Source organism: Copadichromis virginalis, linkage group LG15 (genome assembly GCF_057382275.1).
Source record: "Copadichromis virginalis isolate Kocher_CV1m ecotype Utaka linkage group LG15, C_Virginalis_male_GT1.1, whole genome shotgun sequence".
NCBI classification, from domain to species: domain Eukaryota; kingdom Metazoa; phylum Chordata; class Actinopteri; order Cichliformes; family Cichlidae; genus Copadichromis; species Copadichromis virginalis.
This window is the reverse complement of record NC_140632.1, coordinates 23,723,844-23,735,250: the sequence shown is the minus strand read 5'-3', so window position 1 is coordinate 23,735,250 and position 11,407 is coordinate 23,723,844. Positions and strand designations below refer to the sequence as shown.

At 42.0% G+C, this 11,407-nt stretch overlaps 1 protein-coding gene across 4 annotated transcripts; it reads right to left on the bottom strand.

Annotated features, from left to right (window-relative positions):
- Positions 1 to 6,636: 6,636 nt before the first annotated feature.
- On the bottom strand, positions 6,637 to 9,558 carry LOC146692488 (uncharacterized). Of its 4 annotated transcripts, XM_085432593.1 has the most exons (5): positions 9,218 to 9,558; positions 8,346 to 8,450; positions 7,450 to 7,476; positions 7,192 to 7,358; positions 6,637 to 6,967 (listed from the first exon to the last, which is right to left on the bottom strand). In XM_085432593.1, the coding sequence occupies exons 1-5, from the start codon at positions 9,258 to 9,260 to the stop codon at positions 6,959 to 6,961; spliced, it is 351 nt and encodes a 116-aa protein (XP_085288719.1). In that variant the 5' UTR covers positions 9,261 to 9,558; the 3' UTR covers positions 6,637 to 6,958. The 4 variants fall into 4 exon arrangements, 2 of the variants coding, with proteins under 2 accessions (XP_085288719.1, XP_085288718.1); XR_014915208.1 differs by lacking the exon at positions 6,637 to 6,967 and having other exon boundaries at positions 7,328 to 7,358; positions 7,566 to 8,450; positions 9,218 to 9,557; XR_014915207.1 differs by lacking the exon at positions 6,637 to 6,967 and having other exon boundaries at positions 7,312 to 7,358; positions 7,450 to 8,450; positions 9,218 to 9,557.
- Positions 9,559 to 11,407: the final 1,849 nt, after the last annotated feature.

The window sequence follows — 11,407 nt, the reverse complement described above, 5'->3', positions numbered from 1 at the left end:
AAAATTCATTCCAGATACACAATATAACCATCCCTCCCAAACAGTGGTCACAAATCAGTCCAAATGTGTGGTAGTGGGCACATCTGCTATATTGAGATAATCCACCCCACCTCGCAGGTGTGCCACATCAGGATGCTGATCTGACATCATGAGTAGTGCACAGGTGTACCTCAGACTGCCCACAACAAAAGGCCACCCTGGAATGTGCAGTTTTTTGCGCTATTGGGGGTCTGGGGACCCAGAACCGGTCAGTATCTGGTGTGACCACCATTTGCCTCATGCAGTGCAACACATCGTCGCATGGAGTCTATCAGATTGTCAATTGTGGCCTGTGGAATGTTGGTCCACTCCACTTCAATGGCTGTGCGAGGTTGTTGGATATTCGTGGGAACTGGTACACGCTGTCGTATACGCCGGTCAAGCACATCCCGAACATGCTCAATGGGTGACATGTCCGGTGAGTATGCTGGCCATGCAAGAACTGGGACATTCTCAGCTGCCATCTGCCCTGAACAATGTGAACCATGATTCATCCGTGAAGCGCACACCTCTCCAACGTGCCAGACGCCATCGAATGTGAGCATTTGCCCACACAAGTCTGCTACGGCGACGAGCTGGAGTCAGGTCAAGACCCCGATGAGGACGACGGGCATGCAGTTGAGCGTCCCTGAGACGGTTTCTGACAGTTTGTGCAGAAATTGTTTGGTTGTGCAAACCAATTGTTCCAGCAGCTGTCTGGGTGGCTGGTCTCAGACGATCTTGGAGGTGAACCTGCTGGATGTGGAGGTCCTGGGCTGGTGTGGTTACACGAGGTCTGCGGTTGTGAGGCCGGTTGGATGTGCTGCCATATTCTCTGAAACGCCTGTGGAGACGGCTTATGGTTGAGAAATGAACATTCAATGCACGGGCGACAGATCTGGTTGACATTCCTGCTGTCAGCATGCCAATTGCACGCTCCCTCATTGCTTGTGGCATCTGTGGCATTTTGCTGTGAGACAAAACTGCACATTCCAGGGTGGCCTTTTGTTGTGTGCAGTCTGAGGTACACCTGTGCACTACTCATGATGTCAGATCAGCATCCTGATGTGGCACACCTGTGAGGTGGGATGGATTATCTCAATATAGCAGATGTGCCCACTACCACACATTTGGACTGATTTGTGACCACTGTTTGGGAGGGATGGTTATATTGTGTATCTGGAATGAATTTTAGGTCTCTACGTCCATCCCATGGGGAATAGGAGCAAAAACAAAAGTGTTGCGTTTATATTTTTGTTCAGTGTATGAAGACGTGGATTCTCCTTTTCACATGTTAGCATGTTGTTTGGCCAGCTGTGGCTTACATTACCACAGCTGTGATAAAATTATCAGGAGTACTTCTATGTCTATGAGGGGAAAGCTTTCCTTGTTTACATATAATATAATAATGATACAGATAATGAAAGTCAGACAAAGTGGATCATGTCTTTTACAAAGTGCATAAATAAATCAAGCAGATTTTTTTTCGGTTGTGGTTTCTGAGTTGTGAAATGTCTGCAGCTCCGGAGTGGACTGTATTTGATTTGTCACATTGAAAGAGGGCCAGAAAATTACATAATCAGTGAAGCCAAACACATGTCTCTTTCCTAATATGGGCAATGTCTTTAGTAAAACTCAGCTGTAAGCATGTCTCCAGGCTCTGAATTGAAGGATTTTAGCACACAATGTTATGTGTTTTCAAACTCACAAAATCATATTTTACGTTCTTGAAGCAATAACCACGTGAAACTGAAGTTTAAATACTTTTCTTCCCTACATCCTGTGTGCAAGAGTCAATTATAGCATCATTTGGAGAGTTATATTTCATTTAGCATGTTATCGCATATCTGAAGGGGACCTAAAATAAAGCACAGTTCAGTCAGAGGGTCTCTTATTGATTGAAATCAACTTTTCCTGCTTTTAGGAGATAACTGAAAGTATACATGAAAGTGCCTTATCTTTTATAACCACAGGTTTTTTTTTTATAATGGGTGTTTGTGTAAACTGTGTGTCACAGAAATAAAAGGCTGCTGTGGCGTGATGGTTCTTCGTAGTCTGACACCGAGGGCAGAGGGGCTGCTCTGAGATCCTTCCCTTGCTAGCATGTGAAAAACCGGTTGAGCTGTTCGTCTTGTTTCATTAACGGGAATAAGTCTCTAAAGCAGCGGGGCCTGTGGAAGCGCAGACCCAACACTTTCCAGTAGCATAAGATTTTTTGCCAAGAAGTGCGACAGCAAAGAACTGATTGTCCAAATATAAGTTTCCTTACTTTTTCTATGAAGTTTATATGTTTGTAAAAATAAAGTAAACCATCTGCTCTAAACAGGTTTACATAGACTCAAGATTCCTTTTATCATTTTCTTGAAAATGTGTTTTTGGGGTGTTTTGCAAAACTAACTTTCCTCAGTCACACACTTTTTTCCTTCAGTTAAAAAACTTGTAGATCTGGCATATTGATCGATCACAGGTTTGATAGCTTATCTCTGGACAGTCAGCTTAAAGAAGAATTTGCAAAGTTCATTGTATTTATTTAAGATCATTTTTGACAGCCACAGCTGTGACACATCAATGATTTTTATAAGATATTTATCACAGACTGACAGAACTACGAGAAACACCTTTTAGTTATCGTCCTTTTTAGTCGTCTGAAAAGTTCATATAAAAGCAGAGGTTTCTCTGTTTTAAAGACACAGAACATTTTTAAGACACAATCACACAAGTAGATATTTCAAGAAGACAGTGTAAACAAACATTTAGGGGCTGTGGTTTCACATGTTGCTCTACCTATCATGCGTTAGAGTCACCTTCCAGTAAGTTTCCAGGTCACTTACCCAGTATATGTACTCAGACTGGAACCAGTATGTTTGAGATTCATACAACCAGAAAACTGTCTCCTCTGTTTATTGTGTGAATTCACACTATTGAGATCCTGTTTCTCTTTAAACTTTATTCTACCTTATTCTAGTTGCTCCGACCTTTGCTGGTTAACTACTCCCTCCGTTTTCAGCCGATTTCCACCATTTAAACTTGAATCTGTTCTGCTCCCTGTGCTAATGCCAGCTGTATCTTTTGGTGGTCATACCTTTCATACTTTTTGAGATATTACAGTTTTTGCCCGTTGCTTGAACACTACAAACCCATGCTTAGACTAAAGTAACACAACTTGAAGCTTTTGTTACCATACCTCAAACACATGTACCCCTACCTTAAACAAAAGCGCTGCTTTGCACCCTAGTTGCAATTATGCAACACACTTACTCCTTTATGCAACACACATGGTCCTGCATGCTACACTCTATTTCATACATAAGACACTTTGTTCACAAAATGAAATTTCAGGGTGCCATTTGGAAAACACATGTACCCAAAATACAAAACACATCGGGTAATTGCAACCACTCAAATACACACCTGAAGGCACTTACTTGTAAAACTGAACACCAATTAGCCAACTACAAAAAGCCCTCAGTTTAGCCAATTCAAGAACTTTGCAAGCATGGATGGAGGGAGAGCAAGAGGAGGAGGAGGAGGAGCAGGAGCAGGTCGATGTCGAAGTCGAAGAGGCCATGCACGGACCCATATTTCTGATGATATAAGAGCAACTTTGGTGGACCATGTCATCAACCATGGCCTGACTATGAGGGAAGCTGGGCAGAGAGTCCACCCACATCTAAGCTGCTTCACAGTGGCATCTGTAATAAGAACATTCCGACTAGAAAACAGGTCTGTCTTCACCTCTCTACCTTCTACTCCACTCAGATGGTTTTTATAGCACTGTTCTACAGTATATACCATTACCATATCAAGTGTACAGGGTATTGCAGGGTGCTAAGGCTCCTTTTGCAGCCAAAGTGGTAGTTTCTGTGAAACATAGCATGATTACTTATATTGAAGTACAGTGGATGACACAGTACATACAGTAAAGTACTGTAAGAAAAATAAGCAAAGCGATGACAATATGTGGTTGTATTTCTCTAGACTGACTCGAAGACCTTCTGGGGGAGGACGCCAACGCCTGTTCACACAACAGCAGGAACTTGCCGTTGTGGACCTAGTGAGGGCAGACAATGCCATCCGTCTCCACCAGCTACGAAAGCAAATACTTGCAGACAGGCAAGTGTTCAGCAGCATAAACCATGTGAGCATCACCACCATCAGACGCATCTTGGGTAAACACAGCATCACCATGAAGCAGCTCTACAGAGTCCCATTTGAGAGGAACAGTGACAGGGTCAAAGGACTTTGAGCTGAATATGTACGGGTAAGTGTAACTGTCCTTTACATGTACAATACAGTATTGGTGAAATCCAGTAGCAGCTGAATATGTACCATATCAGTACCACATGGATCTATTCTGAGAGCTACACAGGTACCTGTGTGATGGGGTTCTGTATGTGTAGCACTGTAGTACAGTAATATGTTCTCTTGGCCATGGATGGAGTTGCACAGCCTCATGAATTCATTTTCATTGATGAAGCTGGATTCGACCTGTGCAAAACAAGACGACGGGGTCGTAATGTCATTGGTCAAAGGCAATTGTGCACGTCCCAGGGCAGCGCAGGGGAAATGTCACATTGTGTGCCGCCATAAGCCTTCGAGGGCTTCTGCATCATCATGCAAAACTAGGTCCATACAACAGCCAACATATACTCACATTTCTAGATGCTCTCCATAACATAGTTGTACAGAACAGACCAGATCAGCCCAGGTTTGTTTCCATCAGGCTGCTCTGGTCCAGGCCTGGTTCTCCAACCACAACCAACTTGAAGTGGTATACTTGCCCCTTACTCACCATTTTTAAACCCTATACAGGAATTTTTTTCGGCTTGGAGATGGCGTGTATATGACCGCCAACCACATGCCCGCATGCCTCTTCTGCAGGCAATGGAACAGGCCTGCGGCGACATTCAGGTGACAGCAATCCATGGATGGTTTCGACATGCAAGAGGATATTTTCCCCGGTGCCTAGCGAGAGAAGACATTGCTTGCGATGTCGATGAGGTCCTGTGGCCAGACGCCAACAGACGGCGGGATCCATGAGCCCACGTATGCACAATTGTCATGATTTTTTGTGTTTACAGTATGGTGTTTTTTCTATTACTGTATTATGGTGTTTTTTGGGGTTTTTTTTGCTTTCTCTGAATTCATGGTAAATGGCCTGCATTTGTATAGCGCTTTACTCAGTCCCTAAAGACCCCAAAGTGCTTTACACTACATTCAGTCATTCACCCATTCTCATGGTACTGCAATGTACAATACTGAGTAGGCCTATTTGTTGTTTTGGTTGTTTGAAAATGTGTCTCCTGAAAATATGCCTTCTGAATAAACAATGAAAGACTGCAGTGTTTTATATAAAGTAGACTAGTGTGCTCCCCCTGATCTGTAAGTGTTTGCATATGATGCAAGTATGTGTCATTTTGTCAACAGTTACATTTTGACAAAGGAATGTTAGGTTTTGACAGCAGAGTTTAGGTTTTGAGCGTTTCAATTTGGCACAGATGTGAATGGTATATTTCCCAGTGTTGTGTCGTGTGTACCCAGAGGTTGCCCTTTGTTACAAATTAAAGTCTACAAATCAATGACATCACACTGGCCTATGTTTATTCAGTCTATGATTACATGTCAGTGAGATCTTGGAGCTGCCAGCATGCAAAGCTGCAGCTTTAGAATTTAGGCTCTAATCCTTTTTTCCACCATTTTTTTTTTATTTTTCTTCTTCCTTTGTTTCTCAGACATGTATGTTTTTGTTTTGTTTTTTTTCTCCCATCATTTCCTCTTATTGTCCCTTTACATACTCTTTGCCTCGCTCCAGTCTACTGCCAGAGTTTCAGTATTTTATTCACTTAATAGCAGGACAGAATACCACGTGACTGTGGCCTTGTGTTATACCCTCTCTGCTGCAGTGATGCTGCAGACAAACACAAACATCGTGATCAGACATTTAAGAAAAGCCTCTTACAGATGAAGGTCTGTGTCTCTTGACCTAAACACATAATCAAGTTAAATCTAATTTATGTTCATCAGTGCCCCTCACACTGTAACTTAAAGTAATACATTTGTTACTGGTTAATTACAGAAGCACGTTTGTGAGCATAAAGATGTAAGCCTTGGACCATCGGGATGAAATGTGGTTGGGAAACTTAACAAGCATTGATAAAGCTTCATCAGTAGTTCGAACAATGCCTCAAAACCTTCGCTCACCACAGGTGGTTAGCAGACTGTGGTTGTACCATGCAGCCTAATAACATGCAGTAAATTGCAGGTTAAAGCAGTCTGCTTACACATTGTTAAACGAGGGAAGGGAACTAATGTGGCTGTCACATGACCCTTTTGTCCCATTTCATCCCAGCATTTGATTAAATTGCTGCTCACTACTTAAAACTGATCACATAAAACTATTTTTCTTCATCTTTTAATGATTACCAAAGTCTGTGAATCCCCAAATTGTTCAGTTGTTCTTTTTGCTCCCTATGAGGTCACTTTTACCATGTGACAAAAACAACACCCCACTGTACACACTTGAGCCACCAGCAACTTTATAAATCCCCAATAAAAAGCTGACAGGTTGCAATGATGTTCCAAATAACTTATTAAGAAAACAACTAAATACACAGAAAATATTATGAAAACTGGTTTATTTTATATCTCCTAGTTTGAAGTGAAGCAATAAAAACATGTATAAAACATCACAAACTGTAATATTATACAAATGCTTACGTCCTGCTGATGCAATGGAGACATCTTCCAGTGACAGTCTTCATCCGTGTGAGTGTGAGGAGGCTCCTAAACCCACCGACACAGAAGTGCATGTTCACAACTCCCTCTGTGCAGGTGGGGTCAGGGCCCTCCTCACCCTGGGTGAAGAGGGGTGGTGCTGTGGCCAGTCAGGTATGAAGTGCTGAGAGTGGATCTTTGGTCCTCTGTGCAGCTCTGTCCACTCTCAGCTGCCCTGCAAAGCAATAACACGAGAAAGACGTCATTTTAACACAAAACAGCATTTCCATTGTTGGTAGCTGCAGCATGTTGTTAAAATGCAATTTTAAACTCAACATATACACACAATAACTATAACTAAACTTAAACCTACAGTACTGTAGGACGATGATTTACACCAGCTATTGGAAGGATTTAGTCTTCAAGACAGTTTGTAGCCAATGTGAGGTGATAACTTACATAGCTGGAACACAGCACCACTCTCCAGTTTGTCATTTGGTCATCCATCCTTCTCATCGGGTTGGGGTAAGGCTGTCTTCTGGGTGGAGTATCTCTCTGTGTTAGCTCCGTCCTGGGCGTTGAGTGTCTGAAGTGCTGAATGCTGGGAGAGGACAAGTGTAAAGCACCTGAAGACAAAAAGACAAAGAGAAAAGCATGAATTCACAGATCACAGAGTTGTTCACTTTACTTTTCTTCTGTTATGTGTTTTTACCTTACCTCTGATCCCTGAGCCACAGGCTATACCTTATGTAAAAACAAGAGACTACAGTCAGTTCACGACATCATTTTAAACCTTTTCTACTTATTTGTGTTGACATTAAGTACGGACTTACCTTTGTCCTGCATGGTGAGCTAGAGCTTGAGAAAAAAATGTTAGTCATTTACAAACACTGCAAAGGCCAACTTAAACATTTAAAGCTTAAAAACAAGTTCTAACATAATCTAGTCAGAGTCGCTGTCATCAAGTGAAAGGTTAAAAGGCCTTTCCCAGAAGCGTCTGACACCAACAGAACCCGAGGATGTTGAAGGGCCATAAAACGTGTCATCACTTACCTTGCACCTCTTTGCACTTACCTCATCAGTGCAGGTGTCGTCTCCGCTTCTCTTTGCTGAGGAGGTGAGAGCTGAGGTTGAAGGAGAAGCTGAGAGAGTAGCGGAAGAAGGAGCAGGAGAGGAAGGAGCTGAGGGAGCAGGGGAGGAAGCAGCTAAGGGAGCAGGAGAGGAAGCAGCTGAGGGAGGAGCAGAGGAAGCAGGAGAAGCTAAAGGATCACCAACCGGGAAGAGTGGGGCGTTGGCCTGGCCGAAAGGCGGCATGGCGAACGGGGCAGCACCTGGAGCAATAGGATGTTGCCAATCGTGCCAAAACGGCTCTGGAGGGAGCTCCTGGATGAGAGGGGAATCAGCTCTCTCATCCATGGTGTCATACCCCGAGTCGTCACTAGGCCAATCGGCCCACTCTTCTGAGTTGTTCCAGTCAGAGGAATTGTCAGTGTCTTCACTCACCTCTTCGACGTCCTCAGGTATGTAGGGAGGGTACTCACCTTCCTCTTCACTGTCATCAGGATCCTGTGCTTCAGGAGAAGAGGGTGAGGATGGGAGAGGGATATACTCACCATACTCACCTTCACTGACACGCTCGGTATCAGAGTCATCCAGGATCCTGATGACCTCTGGAAGGCCTTCTTCTGCAGGACGCTCAACCACGTAGTCGAGACGACCTGTGAGGAAACAAGTTTAAAATAACATTAAGAATGTAATAAACATCAAGTGCTAAAGGAACAGAGCTACATCTGTTAGTTTGAGCAGACGATGAGAGAAAAGCATTTTAGGCTACATTTATGTCAGACTGAATGACACTTCTACTTGTTCATGCAAGCAAAAAACAGCTAAGTCAACTAAGTTCACATCATTAACTGCTATATAATAAGATATAGTAGTGGCATAACATAAGGATACCATTATTACTACTGTACTATGATTACTGTTTTCATATTCTTTTTTATATTCATTTATTTTTGTTATTTTTTATTATCATGTTTTGTAGCAGGGGAAAAGTTATAGTTTATTTCAATAAAGCCTTTGATCCAAGAAGAACAGGATGTTAGGAAGGGACCGGGATCTGGTGTGTTTACACCTGTGTGTTCTGACGTCATGACATGCTGAAGATGCTGTTACCACAGAGACTGATTTTGGGGCATTTTACAAATTTTAGTCCGTTAAGCTATTTTTAACCAAATCATTAAAAAAGTGTCAAATTTGAAGCCTTCAAATCAAAGTAACACCTTTTTTTTCAAATTCATACACCAGTCGTTAATAATTTCTACACCTCTCCCGGAAAATTTAAAGCATACAAACAATTTACGGGGAAAAATCTTGGAATAAGCATATTTTGATAACATTAAAACTTGATATTCACACTGGAACTTATTAAATTATTACAGTCATTTAGTAGCTCTTAAAATAACTGAAGAAATGTTAAAAGTACCTGCAGCGAAGTCCAGGGGGCTGTCGAGTCCACGACGAGCCATCTTCAGGCTTTGCTGTATGAAAAACAAGTACAAACAATCCAAAGATGAAGTACTTGTTGTGGCGAGCAAGTCAAATCCGCTTTCAGTAAATATTTTCCGAAAACTTAACTTTCCACAGGCTGAGGTTGGAGCAGGTCAAAACAAGTCCAATAGCAAGTGTAAAGGGACGAATGGAACCTTGTGCAGCATTTATATACCCTCCGCAGGCCATGGTTACGGTTGCCAACATTTTTCTTTTAAAAGCTAACAATAACTTAGCGTTCTCGCTACTCACTATGCTGTTAAACAGCTATATGTTAGCAATGACAACATTTAACAATGCTAGCCGTGCTGATTAGCCTTCTTACCCTTCCTATCCCCCCTCCTCATCCTCCTCTCCCTCCTCCTCGTCTTCGTCTTGGTCCTCCTTGTCCTTGTCGTCCTCTTCATCCTACTTCTTCACCTCCACGTCTTCTTCCTCGGCCTCCTCTACTTCTCACTCTTTCTGCTCCCTCCATTGTACTCTACACACACAGCTTACCTGTATTATAGTGCTTAGGCTGATTGCAAAGTGAACTAATTATCTAAAAAAGTTTTGACATGTGAAAGTGTGCCAGACAGTTGGCAAAATAGTGTTAATGATAGCCATACATGTGTATACTTTGCTAGGAGTGCATTGATCATTTGGAAATTGAGTGTAAAGCAGTGAGTTGTGTTTACAGTTCTGCAAAAAGAGTGCTGTGCAGTGAATTGTAGCTACAGGTTTGCAAAGTGTGTGTTACAAAATTGCAAACTGAGTGCAAAGCAGTGTTTGTGCTCTTAGTTTTGCAAACTCAGTGAGTGGTTTTGCTATAAGTATCAATAGTTTTAGAAATTGTGCTATAAGAATCACAGTTAGGGTTTAAGCATTCAGAAAAAACTGTAATACCCACAAATTATTTCAGAATTTTTAGTAACATAATTTAATGTCTTGTTTGGATCTTGTCGTTGTAGTTACGGATGATTGGTTGTGAGCTCATCCTGACTCAGTACTGGCAAAGGTCGTGTCTAAATTGGCCACTTGATTAAGAACAAGTTTCTCACTATGTAAATTATTTTAATACTTCAAAGCTCATTTAACAGCTCAAGGATCCACAAAGGTTTATATCTTCAGTATTGTAGTTAGACTAATGGAAATTGAAAAAAATGGCCATTGGTTTGTCAATGAGTTTTGCAACTAAACTGATTTAGCTTCAGGATGCATCTAAAATGCATTCAGGCTGGCTGTGTGGTGTCGTGGAAAAGTGGTACGTGCAAAAACCTTTTTTTGTCTGTCTTTGAGGGTGGGGGAAGACGCTTAATGTTTTTGTAAGTATGACTAATACTTACAAAAGTATTAGTATACTTTGACTTCTAAGGTATACACACACACACACACACACACACACAAGAACAACAACATAGAAGAAGAAGAGGGGTATAGTTTACTACACGTCATAAAAACACAATCAATTATCTTCCAACTGCATCTTTCTGTTCTGACATTAGAGTCCTTGTTTGTTTACTGAACCGTACTTTGGAGTCATACTGTTGTGATACTGGAGAGGAAAGGGTAAGGTGTGAGAGACTAAACCCTCACACACAAAACTTCAAAAATCATGTGTCATTGTAGATAAACTGATCTACAATGTGTTAGTAAAGAGTGACTTGCACTGCAAATTTGTTAAACCATTGCTTAACGGGCCATTAAGCAATGGTTTAACAAATCTCCTTTAACATTCACAGTGACTAAACCAGCTGTCTTACCAGCTGTTATATTCTTTAAACTTAAAATAAACCCCTGAAATTAGAGTTTGGTGTTTTAAGTCACCTATTAAAAAACACGAGTGAACACTTCTTTCTCTCAGCAGCATTACTGAAGTGACACTTTGATGATGCTTCATATCACAGTCTTTATGATGGAAAAAAACATGCAGATGTCTGCACTGCCACTGTCATGAAAATGTCCAGAGCCAGGGTTCAAGCTTCCTCTTCAGTTATCATTGATCATTAATATGGAGGCCATAGAGCGTGCGCAGTGGGGACCGCGTGGCCCGGAAGTGCCACTTTTTCAGATGAGCGAACGCGCGTGCATCAGTGTGCATGTGTGCGTCCTCATACGTGCAAAAGGTGCCCTTTCTGGCCGTCAC